The sequence below is a fragment of the Argopecten irradians genome, chromosome 7 (assembly GCF_041381155.1).
Source record: "Argopecten irradians isolate NY chromosome 7, Ai_NY, whole genome shotgun sequence".
In the NCBI taxonomy this organism is placed as follows: Eukaryota; Metazoa; Mollusca; class Bivalvia; order Pectinida; family Pectinidae; genus Argopecten; species Argopecten irradians.
This window is the reverse complement of record NC_091140.1, coordinates 2,469,024-2,496,034: the sequence shown is the minus strand read 5'-3', so window position 1 is coordinate 2,496,034 and position 27,011 is coordinate 2,469,024. Positions and strand designations below refer to the sequence as shown.

The window sequence follows — 27,011 nt, the reverse complement described above, 5'->3', positions numbered from 1 at the left end:
AACCTTTTGGACTCAGAGATAGTCAAAGATCGCTTTTTTAATGAATAAGAAAAAATAAACACGAAAAAATGACGATAGCTGCTCGCAACCCAGTGGTACCGCGGTTCATCGGTTTTCGACGGCGAAAGACCAAAATAGATTTTTTACACACAATGTCAAACATATTCAATTCAACCACAGGGCCTCGTTACTATTGATGATATATATAAGATAGGTCACGTCTATTTACATACATTACACAAGGGAAGAAGCTCCGCCATTGGACTGGCTAGGGGCGCCAATTTCAAACGAATATTAACAACACTTACTTTTGATATTTCTTCGTCGAAACTGTTGTTATCGTTTCATTATATGTTCTAGTTTTTGTATCCACAGTAGTTTCGTGTTCGTTCTACGATCTTAACCGCATTTTAAAGCAATTTTGACGAGAGGTTACAAATATCCCGCCCTGTCCAGCTTCCATTGGACCGGAAGTTGCGCAATATCATTGGTACTAAACGTACACGAGACTATAAGGTCCCTTTCATGTCATAAAGAATTCTGACAATTTGTATCAATTAATTCAACGCTTAAAACATCGAAAACTTACCAAGATACAATATCATACATTGCTTTTCAAGATATTGCGCCAAATATATATTCGCTGCGGAACTAGTCTTTCCATGTGCATCGGCATTCATATTACTTCAGAATGGTACAGTCTAGAAACGTCCGAACGATATTGCGCAACTTCCGGTCCAATGGAAGCTGGACAGGGCGGGATATTTGTAACCTCTCGTCAAAATTGCTTTAAAATGCGGTTAAGATCGTAGAACGAACACGAAACTACTGTGGATACAAAAACTAGAACATATAATGAAACGATAACAACAGTTTCGACGAAGAAATATCAAAAGTAAGTGTTGTTAATATTCGTTTGAAATTGGCGCCCCTAGCCAGCCCAATGGCGGAGCTTCTTCCCTTGTGTAATGTATGTAAATAGACGTGACCTATCTTATATATATCATCAATAGTAACGAGGCCCTGTGATTCAACTCATTAATTATATTTGTCAGAAGCATGTTAATGATGTTTTTTTGTGCAATATTTCATGAAATTCATCTACTAAACGAAGCCTTGTATCCACAAACGCTGTAAGATTTACATTGTAGCCTACGTATGCCTACTGTTTCTTTTTGTCAAAGTGACGTTTAAATAATGAAATGTTCCAAGATAAAGTAACGCCATTTTTTTTAAACTATGTTAAGCTGTATATGAGTGCAAACTGTCACCATAATACCGCAAATGAGTGCTTATTCAATCCTTCAAAACGTCAGCTTGCAAGGTCGAATCACCCGGGCTCATAGAGGACTAAAAAGTGACGTCATTGGAATGTTCGGGATCAAATCGTCAAATTTAGAAATGGTAATCAGAATAAAGAAATTAATCATTTATTTACTCACATCGCAATATTTTCATATCGCAACTGTTACAGGAAATTCTTATTACCTGGTATCGAGTTCTATGCCTGATTAATCTCGATATTTAGTGTTGAAAATATCTAGTTTATTGATATTATTCCGCTACTTTTGTTGAGTTTGAATTCGCAAATTCGAAGGGCTTCAGAACGCTTGTTTTCAACCGGAATCAACACCGTAGTGATAAAGACCTTCCAAGTGGATTTTTTTCATCGACATAAAAAGTTGATTTTCTCAAAAAGTAAGAAAAATAAAATACATTAATTTTGCTGGAACACTAAAAAAATCATTCTGATTTCGGAACAGTTGGAATCATAAAGATACCTCTAACAGTATTTTTATTATTATTATTACATATTATGTAAGTAATTATAATCCATTTAATAATGTCATAACAATGTACGTTTTATAAAATAAGACAAAGAAAATCACCCCAAACAGGGATTACAACAAGTGGACTGAATTATCAGCCAGATATCCATGAAATTTACATATGGGATATGTCAGTATCTTCCCAGGCGGGCAGTGGCTTTTGTGGAAGGGCATAACTCATTGGGCCGACACTGATGATGAGCGGTTCTTCGTTGTACAAACTTATGCCGTCGTCGAGTTCAGCTTCAAAATTAAGTTTAGCTGCGACAACTGATTTTCTGTATGGAATATAAATTTAAAATGTATTATGTAGCTGCTCACACCAGCTGAGTAAATATAATTATAACATTTGGTTGATTTATATATAAAGTCTTTTTTCAATATTACCAAGCAATAATTGTCGAAAATAATGGATGGTTATAGCCGTATTAAAAAATAAGAAAACAATGTGAGACATTTTGAAATATTGAATGTGCGAAGTCTGATTCAAGGGCAACAGCTCAATTCACAAGTCTTTCATATTTGATAAATCTCGATCAATAACAATCACATTTAAGGAAGCTTGTCAATTAAAGCAAGCCAATATAAACACTGTTATATAGTTATTATTACGGGTTCTGGGTCACTATCAATATCTGTAGATTAAGTGTGACCATTCTGACTCTTATGAATGGATATTACATACCCTCAAAATAATATACTTACTTCAGAAAGAGTCTATAGCAGATTGTTACCAGGACTACGACCAAGGCGGCCATGCTGACACCGACAGCTATACCTATTGCTGAAAAGTAAAGGACAATCAAAAAAAGTGTTTTCATATGCTAAACCAATTAATCGCACAATATGCCAGGATAATATAAAATATTACTAACCTGGTGAATTGCTGTCATCGGGGACTGTAGACACATCATCGACGGTCTGCTGGTTACAGCTCTCCGACTGCTACAATAGTATAGGATTTGTTTTGCAAATGGTGGTAAGAAGAAGAAACGAAAAGGAGATAGTGTGAGAAAATAGGAGGAGGAAGTGGGAGTAGGAGGAGGATAAAAAGAACACGATGAAGAGAAAATCAAATTAAAAATGTTTTTCGGTAAAACGTAATATGGACAGAAAAAACCCCAATGAAAACACAACAATAATCACATTGAAATAATTGCAATATATAAATGTGAACAATATTATTAATTACTATCTAAAAAACTACTTTAGTTCCCTATCACTGTGTCAGGAAAAATCCTTAAAGTCGAAAAACACTTAAAATCTACCTTTTCGGTACATCTAAGAGCAGTTATATTACACTCAAAGCAGTTGAAGTTGTAGATGATGAAAGTGATTTCGTCGCTGAAGGTTGTTCTATCGTTAGACATGCTGATCTTATAGCCGGTCGGCTTGTCAGTGGAGGTGGAGCGCCGTTTGCGGGAAGCTAGGATACTGCATACAGCAAGGTAAGAATTAACGTATGTGCCGGAGAATGTGACTGGTCCTCCCTCCATCTCAACCACGTCGCCATCCAGCTGGATATGATTTAAGATTGTTTTGAGAAAAAAGTATAGTAGATGTAATATTATTTTCAAAACTGTATTTGGATTTTAAAATTTGATTAAAGTCTAGATATCCCGACATATTACCACAAGTCCTGGGTCGCAAGTTCGAATCATATGTTAGGCAGTTACCAGTTAATGACCGCTGGTTTGTGGTTTTTCACCGAGTACTCCGATGGTCCTCCACAATCCAAACCTGGCATGTCCTTAAATGACTCTGGATGTTAATAGGTCGTTCAACTATTCAAACCAAACCAAACCAAACACATTCTACTTTAACACTGAATGTCAATGTGATTGTAAGAAGTATATATTATCTGTTATTTATGTAGATAAATAATAAGTCATAATATGTTCCTATATCAAACATCATTGTGTGTGTTCTGTAGCAAATACAGATATGATAATGTCATCCTCATGTATTTGGAGCTCAAGATATGAATGACATTATTTTTTTGTAACTGCATTTGACAAAGGAATAATGCGACGAATGAATCGAAACGTTTGCGTTAGAAATTGTCCGTTTTCATGACCATGCGCTTGGGTCAAAGTTAGAGGTCAAAGGTCATATGGTAAAATATGCAATAATACCTCCTTTGGTTGCCAGAAATTCAAGTTTAAAGGTAGATTTCCTTTTAATGCCTGTTACTTTAGCTTGACGCACGCTATTTGTGCGGAATACTTTATAATACTTTTAGATATATATTTTGTCAAAATATCGCTAAAAAATCAATGTTGGTCATTTTAGGGAGTATTAAGGCCAAGTTCAATAACAGTTATTATCTTAGCTATACACATAGATAGTTAAAAAAATAGTAATAAATCGGTGTTTTTTCCAAACTGGTTTTATAAATGTTGTTATGTTCGTTCAAACACATTGAACAAACTTCAGAATTATCAAGTATGCCTTTTTGGAAATATAGTAAAATCAGAACATTGCTATACCCCCAACCCCACCCCGTGCAACGAAGAGTTGAAAGGGGAGGGATTATTGCATATTAAATTGACTTGTCTGCCTGCCTGTCTGTCTGTTTATTGCAAGAAAAATGTTTTCAAATAACACCTTCTTAATTTAATAAACTTCATTGAAACTTGGAAGCAAAGTTTGGGAACATGTGTAGATGTGTACGCAGATTTTCGTTGTCATGGTAACCAGATTAATATAAACACAAGTCTTTTGTAGAAAGAAAAAAAAACCCGACATAACTCCGGACAACTCCTGAAATACAGGACCAATATCAATTTATCTTCACATAATGTTGGAAGGCATTTGCAGATCAGCAATCAGGTTTTCATTTGTTGAAATCTGGTTGCCATTGTAACCTGGTCACTATACACAAGTTTTGCAAAATGCCCAATAACTCATTAACTGTTGGATCAAATATATTTAAACTTTTTTACTGTAACTAAAATATGTCTTTAATTTGACATATCGCAAACTTCAATAGCGATTGCCATGGATATATAAACATGGAGGAACATCTAGTTGCCATGTTGCCATCGTTTTTACTGGAAATACTATTCAAGAATATCTGTGAATGGAGTGAATGGAGTGTGCAAAACTAGTAACAAGTTCAAAAGTAAAATACATTTTCTTCTTTGATGCTTCGGCATTAATAAATTAGCAAGAGAATGTTTCAATATATGTTGAGGGAAATGAGATCTTGAAACATTTTTATAAGGATAATTTTGGATGATTTTATAGAACTGGAATATTGTAAATGACTGTCATTTGCGTCCTATTGTCCAATCTGTCAAAAATTTAAAACTCTTCTTATACAGGGTTTCATAAGGTATAAAATCAGCTGCAAGGGAGGTTTAATTTTGATAATATTTTAAACAAATCACCTGTATTGAGGCTGTCGTCCATATGGAATATATTTTTGTAAATTTGGCACCAAATTTTCAATATTTTGGAGTAAAATATATCGCAAAAAAATATGTTAAAATCCTTTTTAAAAAGCTATGAAAAAGCAGCATATTTCGATTGATAATTAAAAAAATGGGTGCCTGAGGTTTTAGCATATATATATGTGTAATAACATTGATATGATGTTCATTACCAATTACGGTTGCGTTTCCAAGAAATTTACTTTTGAAAAAAAGGCTGAATGAAGATTTGTTTTCGGTTGCTAGGGTATAAGATCAGTTGCTAGGGGTTGAGTTTGATAATTTTCTAAATAAATCGCCTGTAATAGGACTATCATCCATATGTATTTTTTTATTTTGGCACTTAATTGTCAATTTTTTGGCGTAATAAATATGAAACATAGGAAAAAATATGCTTAAAATGTCAAAACATTAGCAAGAAAACTTCTGTTTGCACATTTTCCCGTTTATTACTGGTATACCTTATTCTAAGTTATTTTGCAACGATTCATGAATAGGTTGCTAGGAAAATATTGTCGTTGCCATGGAAACCAAAATATCATAACAAATTTGCTAATTTTAACTAAAATGTGTTTCATGGAGTTATATTAATGGTTTAACCAGATTTAGTGTTTTGAATTTTCATCTAAATCTCAATGGTTACTAACATGAGCTCTTAAATATATGACATGTAATTATCTTAATTAAAGGTATATGACAAAACATTTTTCTGATTGTTTTATCATTTTTTTTTATTTAAATACTTTTGACCTTTGACCTCGACTCCGACATAATTAAATGTTGCTAAATCGAACATAGTGTGAACAACAAAAAAACTTTCCCAGTGAAAAATCACCAATGCGACGTAAGAATGATGAACAAAAGTTTTTTCATCTGAAAGCCAAATAACAAGACATTTGACACCTGACCTTGACTCCACCGCATGGTAAAAAATGACACCATATTTTGTTTTGAAACAGTGTGACTTATTGAACATTCTGGGACATAGTGTCAAGCTTCATCATGAAAACTCAACGGAATTATATAAGCCACCATTGTGTATAAGTGCATATAGCAGTAGCTAGTATGACTTTTGACCTTTACTCCATCTGATTTTTTCCAAAATAGACCCATTATAAACGCACTAAACAATCTTTAGTGAATAAAATAGATATGTGACATATATTGAAGAAGAAAAATTTAGTTAGGTCCTCTGGAAGTCAAAATGTAATCTGAGACTCATTCCTGCCAGTTTTTAGTCGTTTTTCAGCTAATAAACCACTTGACCCTTGACCTTGACCCATCCAGGAAGTCAAAAAACTGACACCATCATGTTTTTGATTTAGGGGTCAGCCTTTATCACGAAAAACCCACAGAATTACATTAAGCCACCGGACCATGAAGACGCTTGAAGTACATTCAAATAGCCGTAACTCCAGTAACTACATTATACTGAACAGGATGACTCATTTGAAGTTATTATTAGATTACTGTTAACAATTATGAAGAGAAGAGAAACATTTTTTTTCTTGAAAAAAGGATATGGATATATATCACATGTGTTAAAAATACGTATTTCTAAGAATATTCTATTTATTGGACGGATTTACCGCAGACATATAATGGTTTTAATGAACAATTCTACATAAGAAGTCATCTTACCTTAAAACGCTGGGCCTTGCACATCAGCTCTGCAGCCGCGAAGTTTTCCCCGGATACGACGAGCTTGGAGCAGACGTTTATGGACAAGTCACACATGCCAATGTTTCTGTTCTGGGGTAGGTATGGTGGTATATCTCCAGATTCTGAGCAGTCAATTCCGTCATAGCCAGCCTCACATTCACAGGTTCCTTATGGTAAGCATTATAGACTCCTTATTTTGATGTTATTATCGTAGTTTTACTGTTAGGTTTTAGAACATGAGGTATTTCCCATCTATCACATAATCCGTCTGATTCAAGTAACTTTGTATATGGAATGTGTTTGCATATGAGCTAGTACATGTATGGCATAACATGACCTGTATGGAGTCGAGTATGAGTGATAAACGTCTGCCTTCGCTGCTTTCTCGCAACTCATTACCACATAGAATAATATTTATAATACGTATATGATTAAATAATTCAAATGAGATCCGACAAAATTATCTTAGTATCTACCCCTTTACATTTCATTTACTATATATCATATGAAGTTTACGTCGATGATATACTTACCATTGACACATGTTCCAACATTGGAGCAGTTGTTCAGACAGCTGATCGACAGAAGATCCTCCAGTATGGTCACGCCTCTATCCGTTCTCTCGTTCGTCAGATTCTCTAAACGTTCTGCTTCAGATATACAAGCCGTCTGCAGCAAGTTCAGTGTGGACTCCATAAACATAGTGGATCCGGTCAGCTGAAGGCAAAATATTCATTCATTTCATAATATCTCGTTGTTGATTATTTATAACTCAGTACAATCCTATGGAATATTTTATAAGCAGATAAGTTGTTTTTTATTTAAGAACTCTTAAGTTAACGTTTCTATATGAATATGACAGACATATCATAAGCTTTTCTCCACCAGGCATATCATAAGATAAATACAATTTTGATTATAAACACCTTTTTATCGTCAGTTGTTATGGTAACTATAAACACAAATATTGAATGGACGGCTAACTAACTAACTAATTCCAGTGTTTTACCTGATATCGATTTTACCTTTATATCCTTTGTACAATCGGGCACGTAGACCTCGCTATGAAATCCCGGGACCACACGCTCACATGTTTGGACTAGGGGACTGGTACGGAAAAAGTTCCGACACGCTTCAGCAGCTGAAGCTTCGGTCCAATCCCCAGACCAATCACGAGTCTGAAAACATTATCAAAAGTTAACAATTTCATTAAAAATAAATTTTTAAAGGCTTTTCTATTTGATAACTGTAGGATCGTGGTGACCGAGTGGTTAAGATGTCTCGACACATTGCCACAAGCCTTCCACCTGGGTCGCGAGTTCAAATTCCATGTGGGGCAGTTGTCACGTGCCGACCGCAGGTCGTAGTTTTTTCTCTGAGGTCTTTGGCTTATCTCCACTTACAAATTTTGCACGTGCTTACATTACCCTGGCTGTTAATAGGACGAAACTAATAAATAATAAACTATTTGATAGCTACAATTAAAACAAGAGTGTGAGAAACACATTGAACATGGTGTCATTTCGTTATCGCATTAAGCAATTATTTACATAACCTACTGAAAAGAATACCTCAGTTTCAGGATCGTCACCCTCCTCCAGATTTGGCCACGAAGGAATGTATACCGTCGTCTCTTGATCGGTATGATCGGTATCACGCTTTGTAACTCTGTGACATGTGTCTAGAAAGCCTACATACCGATTATTGGTAGAGGAGGATGCTGAGGAGCAAGGTTTCGCTGGAGAGTTGGAACAGGTAGCTTCGCCTACGTCATTACAGGTGCAATAGGTATGTTGGGTACCTGTTGATGGTATCGGCTGTTGTTCGAGTCTGTTTTTAAACAGAGACTCGGAGCTACCTGATGGTATCCTGTAACAGAGAAGGTAAGACAGACGTACAGTGTAACACTTACCCTAGGGATCAAAATAGTTTAAGCCTCATTTTAATCAGGCGAAAACTATCATTAAATTAATCAGAAATCTGTAATTATATGGTAGTCATTCAGATCACAAATAAGATGGAGTGTTTGGTTACACTTCTTTCACTAGTATATATAAGAAATGATGTCACTATTTTTTCAATGTATGGAAACCTGTCTGCACACTGTGTGAATTCACAAAACAAATTTTAATAAAATTTGATAACGAAATTCTTTTCGTAACTCGATGACATTAACTGATGGTAACATTAATGCTGATAATTTGTTTAGTTTTTCAGACAGCTTGATCAAATTACATACGCTTGAAAGTAAGATTACATCGATTTTGCCGTGGATTTATTTCCCAGGTTGGTAAGCAACATCAAAAACTTTAATACCGCATACAACTTCATTTAGTATTGTAAATCATCTGTATTTTAACGGAGTATGTGAATATGATAGTGCTTGTACTGTGGGATCTCCAACAAAATATGTATCGTGTGTTGGTATCACTATAAAGTTCAGTTTATAGTTCCATTTTGTCATATTTTACAGTGATATAGTAGACCGGAGGATTGGCATACTTACTTCCAACTGTTGCTGAATTCAGCAGCATCATCGGTTTGAGATCCATCCTTCATTATAAAGTCGTCATCTATGGTTCCGTTGAGATGACCACATAGTCCGGTAGAGGCCATCCAATCAATTACGGAAGGTTTGATGAGTATGTAATGGATAAACATCGCTCCTCCCGTCGAATAGGATCCGTATCGAAAATTCACCATGGTCCCCGACGGCAGAACAATCTATTGAATAAATATAAAATCTAAAACACCATAATTTTACTTTTAATTCTTTTAAACGCTCGAATTGAATATTTTTAATTTTTTGTTTAGAAACAAACATCATTACTATTCCACTACAAAATAGTAGATAGTAAACAAACCTATTGAAGCCTCCTGTCGGAAACAGAGAACGTTCAATGACCCTAGTTAGAATTATTGTAAATATTATTTAGTATTGAATATTATCATTCAGATATATGTATGTGACAGCGTCCTTCATACCCCAAAGACAACCGAGAGTCCACCATACCCAACAACAACTGAGATTCTATTATACACAACAACACATGAGATTCCATCATACCAAACAACAACTTAGATAGAACAACACCGGAGATTTTATCATACACTACACCAACTGAGATTCTAGTATGCACAACATTAACTGAAATTCTATCATACCAAACAACAACTGAGATTATGTAATACACAACAATTGAGATTATATAATATAATTAGTGACGTCATAGTGATTCCGCGCAAGCGCATGGTCTTTCGAATTTTGAGGGGGAACTGAACGCCAGCATTCGACTGAAGGGAGCTGTGTTTTATTAGGTAATCATACATTTTTCATTCTTTAGACTGCATCATCTTGGTGATTTTACTGGCCTGTGTGGTCTGGTTGTTTTCTACACGTTTGGTACGTGTTTTGGTAATTTTAGACGAGGCAGTCTAGTAAATTTTGTTTGACCGCCCGGAGAAGCGATGTTTAATGGCAAGGGACCATTTTGAAATTTTGGTAAATGGGCTATTTTAGAATCAGATTATAAGGGTTGTAAAGGAATTTAGTGAATGAAGTTCATTGATTTATTTTCCTGGGGGTACAAGGATGATTTAATATTGGTTTATTATGTCATTTCAGGCGCAGAAATGGCCCAGCCGCCGATAGTCTTAAAGCGACGACACAGCTTGGTCGGGAAGGATTTACTCCCATTGATTCGGAAAATGAGGGACGTAGAGATTGGAAGAATAATACCTTTTCCCCGGATTCGATCGGGATTGGCCACAGAACACCTTCCGAGCTCGGAGCTACAAAACATTTCAAAGAATTGACTGGACAGAATGCAAAGGAGTGTTTTGGAGATGGCAGGCTGAGACCACGATGAGGAGAATTTGATGGCTCTGCTACACATTAGCGTCGTGCGCGCCAATGAAATCGGGGCCCAAGAAGGTCAAGAGCTACAACAGGTAGGCCGGTTTTATTATTTAGTTTATTTGTTTTAAGGTAATTCGAGTCTATAACATATTTTTATTAGCCCGTCAAATAATAACCCATCATACCCAGATTCATTGGTAACCATTCAGATGTTAAATCCCATTTTAACATTTTAGAAGATGTTTTGTTACGTTACCTGGAAGCCAGATCCAAATGTATGGCGTGATTGAAAACTTTTTATTGTCATGGTATCTTCAGTGTCACAGCTGTTGAACTCTACCGCCGAATTGAATCCATTCGATGAGTGTTTACAGTAGTTCACTCTAAACACAGAGTTTTTGTATCTTATTGCAATAGCACAGTTACATGTGGCGTGGGACCATCCAAAGACACAACGCTGGAAAAATGCATGAATCTGAAAAAAATAGAAACACTTTAATATTACACTTTCTGTTTCAAATATAAATATTGGTTTACTTAAGGGTTTAATAAACCGATATCATATTTTATTATATGACTAAGAATATTTGCAAATATCATCCATTTTATTGTAGTAAAGTCTTTTTGAATTGCCGGTATAACATTCTGTAAATGTCATATAAGAAAACAGTTATTGACTATTTTCAGGTGGATACGGTGAGTTTTCAACTCTCGAAACTGACATAACCCTCGACCTCTGGCCTCGGGATTTATCACTTACTCGAGTTGATAACTCACCGAATCCACCGTAAAATGGGTCGATAATTGTATATTAAGAACTTGCATTTAGCATACCAATATCATGCTTATCACCATTTTGAATTATGGATTTAAGTATAAGCTCCTCTGCTAAAACTAAGATAAAATCTTAAATAATTAACTTTTTATTCATTACTTACTGAGATCATAAGACTATCGTGTTTATATAGGACATATTCTCCGGACTTTTGTAACTCAAAATTCCTAAAAAATAGAAACATTAATTTGACATTTAGGGAACAAGTAAGTTGTCAATAAGGACAAAAAATCTATGTTGCTTCACAAGAAATGTACTCAACTACCGGTTAAAGAGTATAGGGTAAAACTCTTACTTTTATGATACGATATGAGTTTTTTTACTCAATTTTTGTTTCACTTCGAAAATTATTCGCATTGCATGTGTAATAAATATATATATTTATAAACTCGTTCTTAGCCTGATATGAACAAACCATGCTGAACATTGACATGAACAGAACTCAGATATTTTAAACATGATACACAGAAACTAATGTAATGTAACAATTTAAATCCTCATTAACAATGTACACATGATGGTAGTAAAATATCATTTGACATTTAAATGGTATTATTTATAATGAATAGTTTTGTGCATACCTTCCGTCAAAGGTTGACATATGTGGGTCGTTAGAAGAGTAACACAGTTTTCCCATAAGGTCTACGTCATCATCATGCACGTGTATCTGTGACGTCAATAGACAAGTGAGATTATGACTTAGTCCACAGCCTAAGGATGTTTGTCATTCAAAGACATGTAATTAGTATATAACACATACTGACATCAGTGTACATATTCAATGTTATAAAGACATGTGTCCGTAGTAAAAAAAAGTGAAACAAACATGAGAAATACAAATCGACGAAAACGTCAAATAAAAATAAGTTTCAAAACCTGTGAAACAGACCGACGTTCATGAAAATAACATGGAGGCTCATTACATGAAACAAATTAGCATGTCGGGCACATCAGTGATTGTCTCTTATAAATCAAAAATCCACACAGGATAAAAAAAAATTCCAATATAAACCTTAAATCACATGCATGGCATATGTAGACAGCATATTGACTTGAATTAGATAGGCATAACCATGTCGGAGCTTAAAAATGACTACTTCCTCTCTACAATCGTGATGAGAAGAATATTCTCTGTAAAATATATTTATTACAAAAGTGCTACCTATATGCCATACACAACTTGTTGTTTAGTTTACTGACCTCGATGTTATCACTCAGTACATTAGTCCAGGTTTCGTGAATGAATACTTGGTCAGTTCGTAACTGTAACTTTGCCAGGCGGTATCCAGAATTGACGATATTGTCTGGAGACCCGCGAACGGTGATCACATGGGTAGCGGTCCAGTCTGTATGGTATATATGTATTCCACATCCTTTCTGGATTAAAGTATGGCTATTTAATCCACCAAGCGTGCAAAGGTCTGTATCTGGTTCCGGTCTAACCACTCGTACATACAGAAAACAATTGTTCTGTTCATATGTCCTAAAACAGATTCACAATCAGTATTTCACTTTTATATTTCTGTGAGCATACAATCGTTTTTAACGCCGACATTCGTCATTTAAAACAATGCTATATAACTATAAAAACCTACATATTTTCGTGACCGATTAAATTTCGCGCTAAAGCAAATCTTACCCCGAAAATGTTTCAAATACCTGTTGAGCAGAACCAAAGAAGTCTACAACGCGAAATTGAGTCGGCGTGAAACAAACAACTGTAAGCATTACATTTGTTAAAACAAATATGTCCACCTCATTTACAAATGATATGAATAACCAGATGACATCAACGCAAGTGTAAAAATATTGAGCTAATTGGTATCCAATCAATTGTCGGCTGCTAATGCAACCAAGTGACAACTTTAAAAATTATGAAACTTCATTGTTTATTGTTTTGTAATCATTCGTATATTAACTTAATTGTATCGCAACGCCATTTTATTGAAATATATACCAGCTCTCTGTGTCAAACCACAGTCAACTCTGCTATAAAGAACCTCTATATATTTACATTTGCATTTGTCTTTGCTATGTAACCTTACCAACTTGGAAAACGTTTACACTTGTGTAAACGCAGTCGGTTTTTGCGCAAGAATACATATGCCGGAACACTTACTTCAGCAAGTAGTGTTAATACGCATGAACTTTGACCTATATTGTTTCTGTATGTTTTACTTCTTTAATTAAACAATGTGAATGTGATGAGTATCTTAAATTATATTTTAGATAATAAAAAATTTGAGGAATAATGCATTAATGAAATGAAAATGATAGTGTTATTGCGGAACTATATTTTGTGTACTTTCTGAACTTAACATAACTTCCCGCCAAATCGGAGCAAGCTGTTCCGGGAGAATTCCGTCAATTGACGGTATATTACATCAATCGTATAACGTTGAGAAAACTAAGTTTTATTTTGTCAGAACTTTAAATTGAAAAGAAATATTAGGTTGAAATGTCAATATAAGGATGTTTTTTTTTATATTTTGTTGTTTACTGGTGTGAAAATTACATTTGTTAGATAGATATTTCAACTTGAAGCGGTAACGCGCGTCATTTAAAACATTTTTCCGTAAAAATGCACTTTACATACTAGTAAACTACAAAAAATAAAAATCATTCCTTAACTAAAACTTGTCTATAGAGGAAAGACTCATCACACCAACTCCATTTGTTGCAATTTATATATTACATGTAAACCAAATCTGACCTTGCAATGAAATAGAGGACACTGGTTTATGAAGGAAACTTTTCTATTATAGACAGATTTGACTGTATTACAAATTGGAGTTGACAATGGTATTTTATTGACATACTTTATGTTGTTTTCGTGCCGAGGATCGTACATACATCCGATAGGAACAGTTATGCGGACTCTCAGTTCTAACTCGCCATTTTCCTGAAGGGTGTCCGCAGAAAGCTCGGTCTTAAAATATGTGGAAATAAAAGAACCAAGGTAGAATAAATCCGCTAAGTATAGCTATCATTAATACATAGATAGATTGTCATGTCATCTACTCGTTTAGAATTGTTCACATCATTTGCTCGCTAAAACCCCCAAAAATGCAAATAAATTAAACTCATATCGTATCATAATTCTGATATGGTGGAAACGAATACCACATTCTGTAATATACGTTAACATTTGCCTTTGATTTTTTCAGCAAGGAGTTTTCCCGTCAGATGATCGACCGACCGATTACTCGATATTATTAAAAACCAAATACCAACGCGCCTTAATGGATACAAATAACTAGTGTATTTAAAATATTTATCAAATTTTACCATCATTATAAACTTCATTATCAAAATATGACATGCAAATGTTTTTATGTAAATGTAACAGAGCCAAGGCTTTTACATAAACATGATTAATAATATCAATATGGTACGGCCTTCATTAAATGGGAAAACACGAGAGTCTAATTTTTTTTTTCACTCGAGACTCATTTATTTTTATTTCTTATTTTATTGAATACAATATTAAATTATTTAAGTAATAAATACAACAAATGACGAAAGAAGAATGTTTAAGTCAAACAGATAAGATTAACTTACTACGATCCCTGCGAAGAAGGGTGCACTTTTTTCAAAGTTACCGGTACCCGTGGACGCTGTTGACATCGCCTCTACGGCACATGCTATCTGTTAGCACAACACATTTAATTTAGTTACATTGTATGGTGGTGAACCTCGAATATAAATAGCAGAGAGAATCGGGTAGGGGTGTCGGTATTTGTTTACTTATAGGCACATTCTTGTATAACTTAACAGTTATGAGACTGTCCTTTGGTCACATGGGTTAAAATCATATCTAATTTGGGAAAAAAATGTTTAAGAAATCATCGATTTCTTTGTTGATATAAATGGAAATAAAGAAACGACAAAAAAAATTAACGCGATAGTGCAATGCTGTATAGACACAGTTATGTAAGGAGTGATCTTTTGTGATTTATCTTAAAATAACTGTGTTATGACCAAGGACGTAGATCATTTCTAAAGTCTTGGATTTGACATTAAGGATACACACCAAATAACATCGCAGACATAATTGACCATTGATCAGCTTCGTGTTCAAAAGTGTATGGTACCTGCATAGCAAGTGTGTATGATGTGGTCCATTCGTTTTCTCTCAGTGTTCCGTCAGATTGTAGGGTGGTGTAAGTAAGGGCAGTGCGTCGTTTTACCTCCCTACCGTTAATGTACCATATAACATCGTAAAACAGCGCTGTTCGGTCTACCCCGGTATTAGCCTCCATGGTACAAGTGAACAGGATGGTTTTGCTACTATATTCATTTCCGTCGACAACCGTCGTATCATCTGTCAGAGATGGCGTCACCGAGGGCAGAACCAAGATGCTAGAATCAGCTTCTGTAAACAACACAATGGTTATGTGTTATAAATAGCACCACACATTTTCTTATTTCTACGATGTTTAACACCCCCATGGGGTGTCATAATTGTTGAGCTGTTATTACCTATTACCTAGTATGTATGCGTAGAACTTTCGTAATCGGAATTTGGAATAAAGTTTCTCAGACAATTTCTCAATATACGAGTAAGGTCAATAGAACGAATGCATTTACATTTATTTGCTTCGTAAGAAGTCTTCATTGTTTGAAATAACAAAGAATATTGTTATGCACGTTTTAAGTGATTTGAAACTTAATTGATTACTTACAGGACAATCAAGTTCACGATAGAATATGCATAATATTTGTGGTTAAATTGCTATAATTAGTTAAATTAAACGATTTTATATCTAGTTATTTTGAAGAAGATGTATTTTAGTAAATGTCTATGAAGATGTGAATTCGGATTTAACATATCAGCACAAAAATGTCTTCTTGTTAATGGACATTATCTAATGAATTGTTATTTGTTCATGCATTTTACTAAGGAATGATGGGGTGGACATAGGCAGCTACAAAGAATAGTTTTATTTTATGAAGTAATATCAATCTATACCAATTCAGGACTGTTATATTTCCAGCGCTAATCCTCGGTTTGTAGTAATGTTGTACTAATTAAAAGTGAATGCATAACGATTCATCCTTTATACATTGCCAACGTGTTCTAATGCAATAACATTATCGCTGGCTCAGATATTTGGCTTAAAGAACGTAGAGAGTGTTACATAATGAACATTTATTGATGTGGTATATAAAAAGCAGAATGTAAAAGATTATGATAATAAGATTTACATAAATGACCGATGTGGCCAGAGAGACGTCAGAGATATTGACACCTTGAACATTGCCATCCACCACTACTCCATACATGGGTATAACTTATTTTAACTCTTATTGAAACACTTTATTCTCCACATATATAAATTTTCGTTTTTTCTCGAAAAGTTTAGTGTTTATTTTCTTGCTATAAAAGACGCATAACAGGAAATAACTCAACTATGATCTTATAACCAGCATTACCAGGAACCACAGTGACTTACCTAGACAGTAGCCTAGAGGACACCAGTAGGAATTCAGTCTCACAAGTTCGTAAACATAGAACGAGCCACAATTTTTCACTTCGATTGACCCATCAGCCCTGCAATTATCGGACGTCGTCCTAAGGCATATCCTGCCTAGTGAGGACTCCCCTATAGCTGGTAAAGCTGTAACACAACATACATGTCGCTCTAATGAAAAAAAAATATTTAGGATCTTCAATGAGATTTTATCAAACGAGTCTAGGAAAAGTCTTTTTTGTTTTTGCGCACATTGTCGAGCAAAATTAATAATTTGATTTGAGTTTCATAAAGTATTTACAGTAATAAAAGATAATTTTATCATGTAACCACAAAATCTTACGCTTCAAAAATATATCAGCATGAAAGTGGGATTACTTTAGTATGTGTTTTAGTAATAATAACGTGTGTTTCAATATCAACGGAATCAAGAAAAACGTATGACACACAAAGGTATGACAATTCAAGGTATGTCACATTGGGGTCCATCAGATGCTTTTATTGCTTTTAAGGTGTGATGCCATTTATCAGATTTGTCAGATGTTGTTGATAAATAAATATCTGTAATAAAATTCTCATAAAATAAGAATGTTGCCATATCTCGTTGCCATAAATATACAAATGTCTAAACGTCACATAGTTTTCAAATAATTTATTAATATTGACAGAAACCTTTATAAAGTATCTTAAAACCATGTAAGTGTTCATGCTGTCAAACGTGAAACCATCTATTCCGTCTTTGCATATTACAGAGTTAACTCCCTTCCTAACGATGATATCGATTGTTTCGTCATTATTTTCTGGGCGCATTTCACGTCGTTTTCTCCGAAAGGTATGACGTTACGCTCGCAAACACATGACGTGTACCTAATAAAAATACCTACCTGCAAGGGCAAATAACTCTGTAATATGCAAACACAGAATATTGAATTGAATAATTAACTGTTAAATTATAAAAGCATTAACAGTGATAAGAGTGAAATCCTTACTCTCTGGTGTAACCCAGACCGGATACCTGGTACCACATCTATTTAGAGGCGGTGGTGTGGTGGCCAAAAATCCAAATGGTATCCGGTACCACTGTACTACGATATCAATGTCACCACATTCTGCGGATGACGGGTCAGTGACGTAGGTTGTAAATCTGGTCGGGTCGTCCATTATCACGTGTCGACCTTCCTGGCATGGGTCGACATCTAAAGAAACCAATTTGTTTCTCTTATTAAATAAATACAGAATTTCATTTTTTTAATTCATTTCAAAATATTTAAAAATATTAAATCTAGAAAATTAACCTTGGATCTGGCAGCAGGCATTGTATGTAAACGCCCTCTCCAAATGACCACAAGCATGTATTTCGATTTCCACTCCACGTAACCATGCATGCATGGAACAAATCTATGTAGCAGACTTATATACCTTACGTGTTAGGTGTAAAACCTAGAATTAATCAGGACAAATATATTCCAATACAATTATCGAAGTTTTGTCATTTCTTGTTATCTTGTTATGATCGTGTTGTAACAGTTCAGAACATGTTTAACGCCACAAACCTTAATACAGTAGGGTCATGGTTACATATCTACCTAAATCCTGACAATCCACTCGTCCAGTACACGATAAACCTAAATTAGCTGCACCACACATTGATTCCTACCAGACAAAAACGTACCACCAGCCAGACGTAATTCTGTGTACTGTGTACAACACATTGATTCCTACCAGACAAAAACGTACCACCAGCCAGACGTAATTCTGTGTACTGTGTACAACACAGCCATTAAATGTGTATATGCTGAATAACCCAAACGCAGTATCGATGTGTGAAATTACCAGGAAAAAAAGAAAATGTATCTTTCAAGCTTATTTTTACATGTATATATGTTTAACTTTTTAAAATAAATAAATCATTGAAGATTTAATCAAATATAAATTGTCATCATGATCACAATTGTAGATTCGAATTATCCGTTTAGTAAAAAAAACCCAAACTTTTTAAGTTCCAAATACCATTTTACAAGACAAATGTTTTTTTAATCTATGTTGTGATATGGGTCGCAGTGGTAGAGTGCTTTAGATGTTAAGTATCCACGTGAAATCTTAAAGGCGCTTATAAAGTTTAATGGAAAAAAATCCATAATTATCTTGTCTTCATAAAAGATCATTTTTTGCGAAAGCAAATGTTGTGGTTTCAATTCCATATGATATATATATTTTTTACTTATAGAAAAATACAGTTGTTTTGTCAACTTCATGTTGGCGGTTGCTAGGTTCTGCATCTTTAGGCGACGTGATTAAAACATGTGAGGAGAAGGTTTTATAGAAATTAATCTTTCTTTACATTAACAATACAGGGCTATCAAAGGTACAGTTTTGCTGTTATCTATCAAATCCGAATTCTCAGTTATTTACAAAATATTTTGAAATATATAACCCTTTTGTGAGTGTATCGGGGTAGGACTTACATGCTCTTCTGTGATAAATATAGTATTTTATCGTAATTGATCGGAGCTTCATTTTTATATCAGACAGGGGGATTTGTCTGTTCATATGTTTCTCTATTTAACTTAATCGTGTATATCTAATAGCTTTTGCTTCTGTATCCATTTTTGTTTCAATTTTAATGAATATATGTGGTGATCTGACAGTGTGTGAATGTTAATGTACCTACAAAGTTACATGCAGTATGTGTGTATTTCTATATACTGCTATTTTTGAAATGTATATTACGACACAAGTATCAAGTTCCCCACCTCTGGGTCGCCTGTTCGAATATAATGTGGGACAGTTGCCAAGTAGTAACCGCTGGTCGGTGGATGTAATCACATCAAAGTTCCTATTCGGTTTTTTTATTCGGAATAAAAAAACAATCACTTTGGATGTCTGATTATATGTAGTACTCAAAATAACGACCCGATCCTGTCAAATTCCACAGATTACAGACAATGTCAATATGGGCATCCCATTGTGCGATGCCTGTCGCTTCTCCATTGCTTGTTATAATTACGTCGAATAAAGAATACACTTATTCCGAACGATAAATAACTATCTCTTGACCTGCAGCTACTACTACATGAAAGCTAAGTCTTACAGTATCAACTGTCGTTAATATCATGATATATCATAGCACTCAAAAGGATGACTGTAATAAGGGGGTTATCATATAAAGCGCAAGAAGTATATGATTGTTTTCTATATTAAAACTTTGTTATAAAATAGTTAAGGCACTTACAGGGCCATTTCGGATTAAAGGTGACCATTCTCAAAATACAAAAATAGAGATAAAGTATGGGATTCTGATTACATAGGTGTTACACCTAACATATATGGTTTATATATTCAATGAATCAAACTGAATTGCTCTTGTTAAAGTTGTATGGTCTATCACTTTCGCTCTTTTTGTCATAGTAAAAACTGTATAGGTGCTATACACATTTTTCTCCGTCTGTCCGAGGTTTAAACTTTCTAATTTTACCACTTTTTATAAAGTTGCAGCAATGGGAGTATTTTAATTACAAAAGTAAAAAATTCTTTTTAACGTGTACACGTAAAAAATAGGCTCGAAAGATACCGAATCATTCCGAACTCTTCCGAACATCGTCGCGACAATCTCAAAGTAATACGAGAGTTGTGAAACCAAGAGAAATGTCAACAATTTTTCGTAAACAAAACACGTGGTCGACCTCAGCAGACTGGATGTACAAAGAAATTAATGCTAAAACATTACGATTTTTGATACACACAATATTGAATTACGGCAATGTGTGAATGAGATGTTTCAAATTATCGCTCTGTGGACTTAAACCAGCACGATTTGCTCATATTAGCCAGAAGGAAAACGTAAACAAACACATGTGGGCTTACGCTAGTTACCTGGATCTCCACGTGCAGGACGTGTTGACGCCAGTCACGTGATACGATTCGGAATTCCGACAAAACTCGAAGGTACTGAATATGGCGGAGATTGGAGGTGTTTTATTCAAAACCAGGAATATATTATCCCTAGATTTCGGCTCTCTTATAGGCCGACATATGCTTTTGGGGAGCTAAATCATCAAGTTACATGTCCATGTTCAAATATCAAATGTTAAAACGACATATCGTTACAGTGAAAATTACCAGAAATACAACTTTAACATCTGGTTGTATGCCTATTAAGATATAGATACAACTTTAATTTATATCAAGATATGTTTTATAAAATAAATCATTTCTCACCTGCAGTCGCCCCATACACGATTCCAAGTAGAAATAACCCGTACTGAATCATCCTGGAGTCATTAGATTGGTAAGTGAATTACATATCCAAAGCCCATTGGGATTGATATCAGCGTGGTCTTGGTACTAACGAGCCAGTTCTACTGATTCACACGGTACCTATGGCAGGGTAAAAGAGTTGTAAGGATATATCTAAGACATTGTGACAGGTGACTATATCAGGTGTCCGGCAATATATACATACATAGAGTGGTATGCATATAATTGGACAAACAGGAAGTTAAAATGTTTAATACAAGATACACGTCAGGTCTTGAATAACATTTTTTTTTAAATGTAAAGCCTAAACTCATTTATCGTATGCTGTAAGAACAAATAATGCAACCACTGAATCCTGATTTCAGAAACCTGTTATTGAAATACTCCATGGAGGATAATGTTGGAGTTATTTTGAAACGACAAAAATAATTATAAATCGATGTTATGACTGTGACTGATAAGATTATATTATGGTACTGATTGTTGTAAATGGTGACGTTGAAATAGATTTGTATTGGAGAATAAACTGATTTACTTTTCATATGTCTAACAAAACCTATTACTACATTGTATTGTAGGCTAAGTAAAAGACATTCGCACAAGATATCATGCGCGTTATACTGCGACATACATGTAAATATAACAATTTCAAAGCAGTGGATGTGATGGAAACGAGAGTGATATTCTCAATATTAAGTCTTATTATATAATGTTTAGTCATGTCCTCTGTCTATCTGTGATATTATTACATAATTAAACAGTTTTGTATTAACTAGTTTGATCTCCATATTGTTGTTAAACGTAAAAGCCCAATTAGATAAACCATAAATGCCGTATTACAATGAACTAAAAAGACCAAATATCCATAATGATGAAATACCATAAACAGGTGCCATCTACTTGAAGTAGTCGACCAGTATTGACCTTCAACCTTTAACTACGTCATTGTATTGTGCTTTTATTCCATAGACCGCTTACTAGTATTGCTGTATTTCTGTATGCACATATAACTCAAAGCAGGACGTTAAACGTTATTGTCTGTGTTGGAAAATATTAACTGATTTATATCCGTGCTGTGTATATAAAGAAGTCTTCCAGTTAATTAAAGCTAAAAGAGACACACACACACACATACACACACACTTATATTGTTAGAGAAGACATTTGTGGTCAGACGACATTTTCAAAAGGTTTTGCTGTTCATGGAGGGATAAAAATGATTCGAGAAAATGTTGTTGGCAGTGTCAAGGATGTCTAGTTAGAGGGGTGGAATATGTATAGTTAATAAAAACGCTTTTCTTTGGTGTTAGCGTTTCGTGTCTTTGCTGCAGTGTCCAAGATTACTTAATACTAGATTTAACATACCTTATGTCCACTCTAGGGCTGAGAAACCAGTTTGCAACAAACCTTGAGCCCTTTACCACTCAAGACACCTGTTTGAACAAATAAAAACAGCAGGTATTCAAACTAAAACATAGATTATAGTTGCCATTTTTCTAAGCGTGAATAAGCGTGGTCCTAAGTTTCGGGGATGTCCATGCTAATCGTTGAAATACAATTAATAAGACGAATTACTTTGTTTTCATTAAATAATGTATTTTGGTGTAAAAGTTTTACCAAACACACGCCCAATTATAGCAAACTTGTTCCTATAGCACCACGTTGAGACAAGGTTATCTTACCGTCATTGACTGCAAAGGAAACGTCGTAGCAAGTATATGTTGTTGGTAATATTGAATAAATGGATTACAAACAATCGATCTTCATCGTTCGTCGCTTGAAAAGATTCATCTGCGTGATTGCACTTTTTCTTTCTATGATACCTGAATGAAATCACACAATATGTAGCAACTTCAGTAAAAACTGAAATCATTTCTCACATAAATCTATTCGAACTGTAACTTGTGTAAAGAAATCGGAATCGGACGGATAATCATAATATTATTAAAAGTGAAGACGGACATATGTTCCGGAAGGATAAGCGTCCTAGTCGATGACGACAGCAGTCGACAATTCGGTCCGAAACTTCATTAGGCCATCAGTTGGGTATTAATTCAAAAGGGCCTTATAGTATTGACGCTATTTTATGAATGTAGAATTATAGCGTCAGTACAAAAGATACTAATGTACATTTAAGTTTAATATACACAATTCATTCTCCTTATAGCTTCAATAGATTTGGGTCAACCAATACAAAGTATATTTGTGATTTGATCGGTACCACTGATAAATATGAAATATAACCCATGCATTGCCACAATGAAATTCCGACTAATTCGATTGGTTGTAACCATGGTCTATTTCACAACAATATAGACTTGCTTTAGAGTTTGTTTTCTACCTATGAGTTTTACAGGTCATATGTAATACATTTAATTATGGGCTTCCAAGAATTGAGGTAGACACTAGTCTTCCAGGTAAACACTGATTTAAAGTGCCTTACCGTAACTTAACAAGTAATACACTATAATATGGATTTGTTCTATACTTGATGTTGGTTATATTCACATGCCACTATCGTATGCTGCCTGTTTAGAAAGATTTTCGCGTTATTTCGCGATAGAGACGAACTTGAATTAAAATCTTTGGCGAAAAATCGTGTAAAACCTTAAGTGTTATACAATATACACGACAGTCAGTGAGAACCTTTGATTGTCTTTTTTATTTGGGAATATTTTATACAAGAAATATAGTAGTTTGGAGTATTGTGAGAAACCGACGAGACAATACTTAATGACAATACAACATTATGTCGTTAACAGATGAGGCGCTTTAAAAAGGTCAAAATAATATTATACAGTTGTTGACTGGGGTTGAGGGCAACATATGATTTTGTTATACCCGAAGACAAACTGTGTGAGGGTTCAGCATATCATCTGTTACCCTCAACCCCAGTCATTAACTGTTTTTGTTATACTTATTGACTCAAAACAATGTATTGACGTCTCGTAGTTGTAGGTGTGACGTCCATTCGGTTCAACAGCACATTTTAACAGTCGATTTTTACAGGTCTTTTGACCGTTCCACGGAACAGATAATTTATTGGCGTTTTTGTCGATACTTTATTAGGGTATAACAAAAATGATTAATATTATTATTTCCCTAATTAGAATAATGTTTTTAAATATAATAAACAGTGCAGTAAATCAATTAAGAGACTCCTTATTCTATTGAAATGTCCTTGTTACACAATTTCTAGCTTCATGTAATATTGTATGTAATCATTTAAAATTTCAATAATTACTAAGTCAGAAAACAATAAGTTTAATGCGGTTTTGTAAAAACTAGATCAAAACTGTTCTACAATTTTATTTGATCCAGAATCATGGATGGATCGGTGAATTAATAGTGTTTAAAAACATTGCGGTATATGTCTATCATTATCACCGATAAAGTCTACTACAAAGGGAGACAACCTAGATTAGTCAAATTTATTTCACTCCATCCGATTCTCTTCATTGTGTACACCAGGTATTTACAGACATTCAGCAAAAGTGTAACATTCTATTTTGAAAGGAATAACTACAATTGATATATTAATGTAGCTAAGGAATCTTATATACAACATTTAAAAACATCGATTTATAAGTGTTATCACTCTATCAAAAATATGAATGAAGTTTTAATGCAAAAAGTTGTTTTCGGATTTTTTTTTTCAGAATACAGAACATAGGTAAATTTGAAAATGATCTCTACCACAGTTTTTTTCGATCCCCATATATCTTCTCTATTAAATGGCTCACTGAAATTTTAAGATTCGTGAAGTAATTGTAGTACCCGCAACGAACCCTGGGAGAGATTGTTTTGTAATTTGTAATATATGACGTCACAGTAACGCATTGAACAAATGCAAATCGCGGAAGATAAACACTGCATGAAATTTATGTGTTTAGAAATATTAAGAATCTGTAGTTTTCAACGTTGGTGCATACATATTTCTTTATTATAATATTGAATATACAGTAAATATTCAGCTATAAATAGAATCACACTTTGGATATCATTGACCACATACAATGCTGCCATAATTTATAAAACTCGCTTGTTCGACAGAGCAGCGTTGCCATACAAAATTAGTATTCGAAATGAAACAGTACGAAACTAAATTCAACAAAATAAATTAGAGAATTTGAAGCACTTGTATTTCCTAAATATATTTCTATATATCATCATCTAGATTAATTAAACATTAAATTAGAATTAAATTAGAAAAATTAATTAAATCGAAGCTTTGATAAAACTGTATATCTAAAGCATTTAAAATTAGAACGCTGTTCGCTATCATGGAATTAAAAACCGCATTTTCAAACGATTATATACAAAAAAAAAAAAAAAAAATCCTGGTGTCGCCACCAGCTTGATATTATATGAGTATAATTTAATATAAGTGATCCTTATGTAGGTATAATGTATGTTATCAGCAATAAATTACAACATATGCGATATGCATTTACAAAACGTAGTTGATCCACAATTTGATTTTAGAATTTAACAATGATTTTTTACATTAAACCTTTGCTTTTCATGTGAAGTCTTGGGATTCTACCGCATTAAATCATTAAATGATTATCAGGAAACATCTCACATACAACCATATACACTATTTACTTACACCTCATGCAAACACCTACCCAACATGCGCAGATATTTGAACATAACGTAATAAGCCACATAGGATAGCCTAAATTCTTTTTTAAAATATGGAATACTAGAAGCATTGATCAGTAAAGACTTCTATATTGCTATGTTGGTTGAATATTGACACTCGTGCATTTGTTTTCTTCTCATACCTTCAAAGACTATTCCATACCAACATGTCAAAAAAAAGTATGAAATGCATAAAAATCTAGTTCAAGACGACTTAAGAATAACAAGGAAAAACAATAGGATTAAAGTTTGGCATTAAATGTGTTACGTTTTACAATTGTTATTCATTTAACAATGTCAGTTCGATGTGCGTATAGTCAAACCTTAGAGTCATGCAGCTTCTCGCCACAAGTGATGTGCGTACATAATATCGCAATTGAATCACCATGTATAAACAACAGGAAACTCCGTCTGAATTGGACATATAGAAATGCTACACGAATTTAGATATGTGAGTCTGTAGAACCAGGTCCTACCCAGGCACAACGCTTCTCTGCTGGAAGGGAGTGACTCAGATGAACCGAACTAACGATGATATCCTGCTCAGAAAAACTATGGTTTGTTGTGTATTCAGGTTCAGGGTTCTTTTCATTTTCCACAGCTGATTTTCTGTATAAGAAAACCATTATAAATGTAATATTGTATTAGTCACAGTTGCACAAACTTGCCGAACAAAAATTCACTTCATATAAAATCAATTTAATTATTCTCTTAAGGAATTACTTACTTCAGACAGGGTTTCTTCCAGTACAGTCCTGCCAGGACAACAACGATAACCACCACGATAGTCAAGGTAACACCCACAGCTATACCTGTTTCTGAAATAATGACAATATGATATAAGTCAAAAATAGAAACGACTGTTTATTTCTTAACATTCAATAGATCAATGAGACAGTATTAGATATTACTAACCTGATGAATTGCTGTCTTTGGAGTCTTTAGAGGATACATCCACGGTCTGCTGATTGCAACTGTCAGACTGTTACAAGAATACATACAGTGGTGTAATGG

At 34.3% G+C, this 27,011-nt stretch overlaps 2 protein-coding genes across 3 annotated transcripts in view; both read right to left on the bottom strand.

The window, feature by feature from the left end:
- Positions 1-968: 968 nt before the first annotated feature.
- Positions 969-24,619, bottom strand: LOC138327020 (von Willebrand factor D and EGF domain-containing protein-like). 2 transcript variants are annotated; one of them, XM_069272989.1, is made up of 21 exons: positions 23,033-24,619; positions 22,716-22,783; positions 21,312-21,470; positions 18,083-18,289; positions 17,076-17,240; positions 15,714-15,994; positions 15,181-15,267; positions 14,439-14,548; positions 12,820-13,102; positions 12,201-12,286; positions 11,723-11,786; positions 11,041-11,259; positions 9,432-9,649; positions 8,497-8,794; positions 7,951-8,103; positions 7,459-7,642; positions 6,905-7,092; positions 3,098-3,346; positions 2,705-2,774; positions 2,535-2,613; positions 969-2,107 (listed from the first exon to the last, which is right to left on the bottom strand). In XM_069272989.1, exons 3-21 carry the CDS (start codon positions 21,361-21,363, stop codon positions 1,945-1,947), a joined length of 3,156 nt encoding a protein of 1,051 aa, XP_069129090.1. In that variant the 5' UTR covers positions 21,364-21,470; positions 22,716-22,783; positions 23,033-24,619; the 3' UTR covers positions 969-1,944. The 2 variants fall into 2 exon arrangements, with proteins under 2 accessions (XP_069129090.1, XP_069129089.1); XM_069272988.1 differs by lacking the exons at positions 22,716-22,783; positions 23,033-24,619 and having other exon boundaries at positions 21,312-21,544.
- Positions 24,620-25,270: 651 nt separating this feature from the next.
- The window catches only part of LOC138326795 (von Willebrand factor D and EGF domain-containing protein-like), a 30,903-nt gene continuing 29,162 nt past the window's right edge, over positions 25,271-27,011 (bottom strand). The window contains exons 17-19 of the mRNA XM_069272798.1: positions 26,913-26,979; positions 26,725-26,815; positions 25,271-26,606 (exon numbers count right to left, since the gene is read on the bottom strand). Coding sequence (XP_069128899.1) covers positions 26,441-26,606; positions 26,725-26,815; positions 26,913-26,979 — 324 coding nt within the window. The 3' untranslated portion in view covers positions 25,271-26,440. The remainder of the gene's footprint in view (positions 26,607-26,724; positions 26,816-26,912; positions 26,980-27,011) is intronic.

What these genes read in the sequence shown, in the direction of transcription:
- LOC138327020 (XM_069272989.1), bottom strand. Translation starts at nt 21,363, where the DNA reads ATGATTCAGTACGGGTTATTTCTACTTGGAATCGTGTATGGGGCGACT. An exon ending in ATGTCAACCTTTGACGGAAG is followed by an intron (nt 11,787 to 12,200) that starts GTATGCACAAAA and finishes TCTATTTTTTAG; the next exon opens with GAATTTTGAGTTACAAAAGT. An exon ending in GTGACGATCCTGAAACTGAG is followed by an intron (nt 8,104 to 8,496) that starts GTATTCTTTTCA and finishes TAATGTTTTCAG; the next exon opens with ACTCGTGATTGGTCTGGGGA.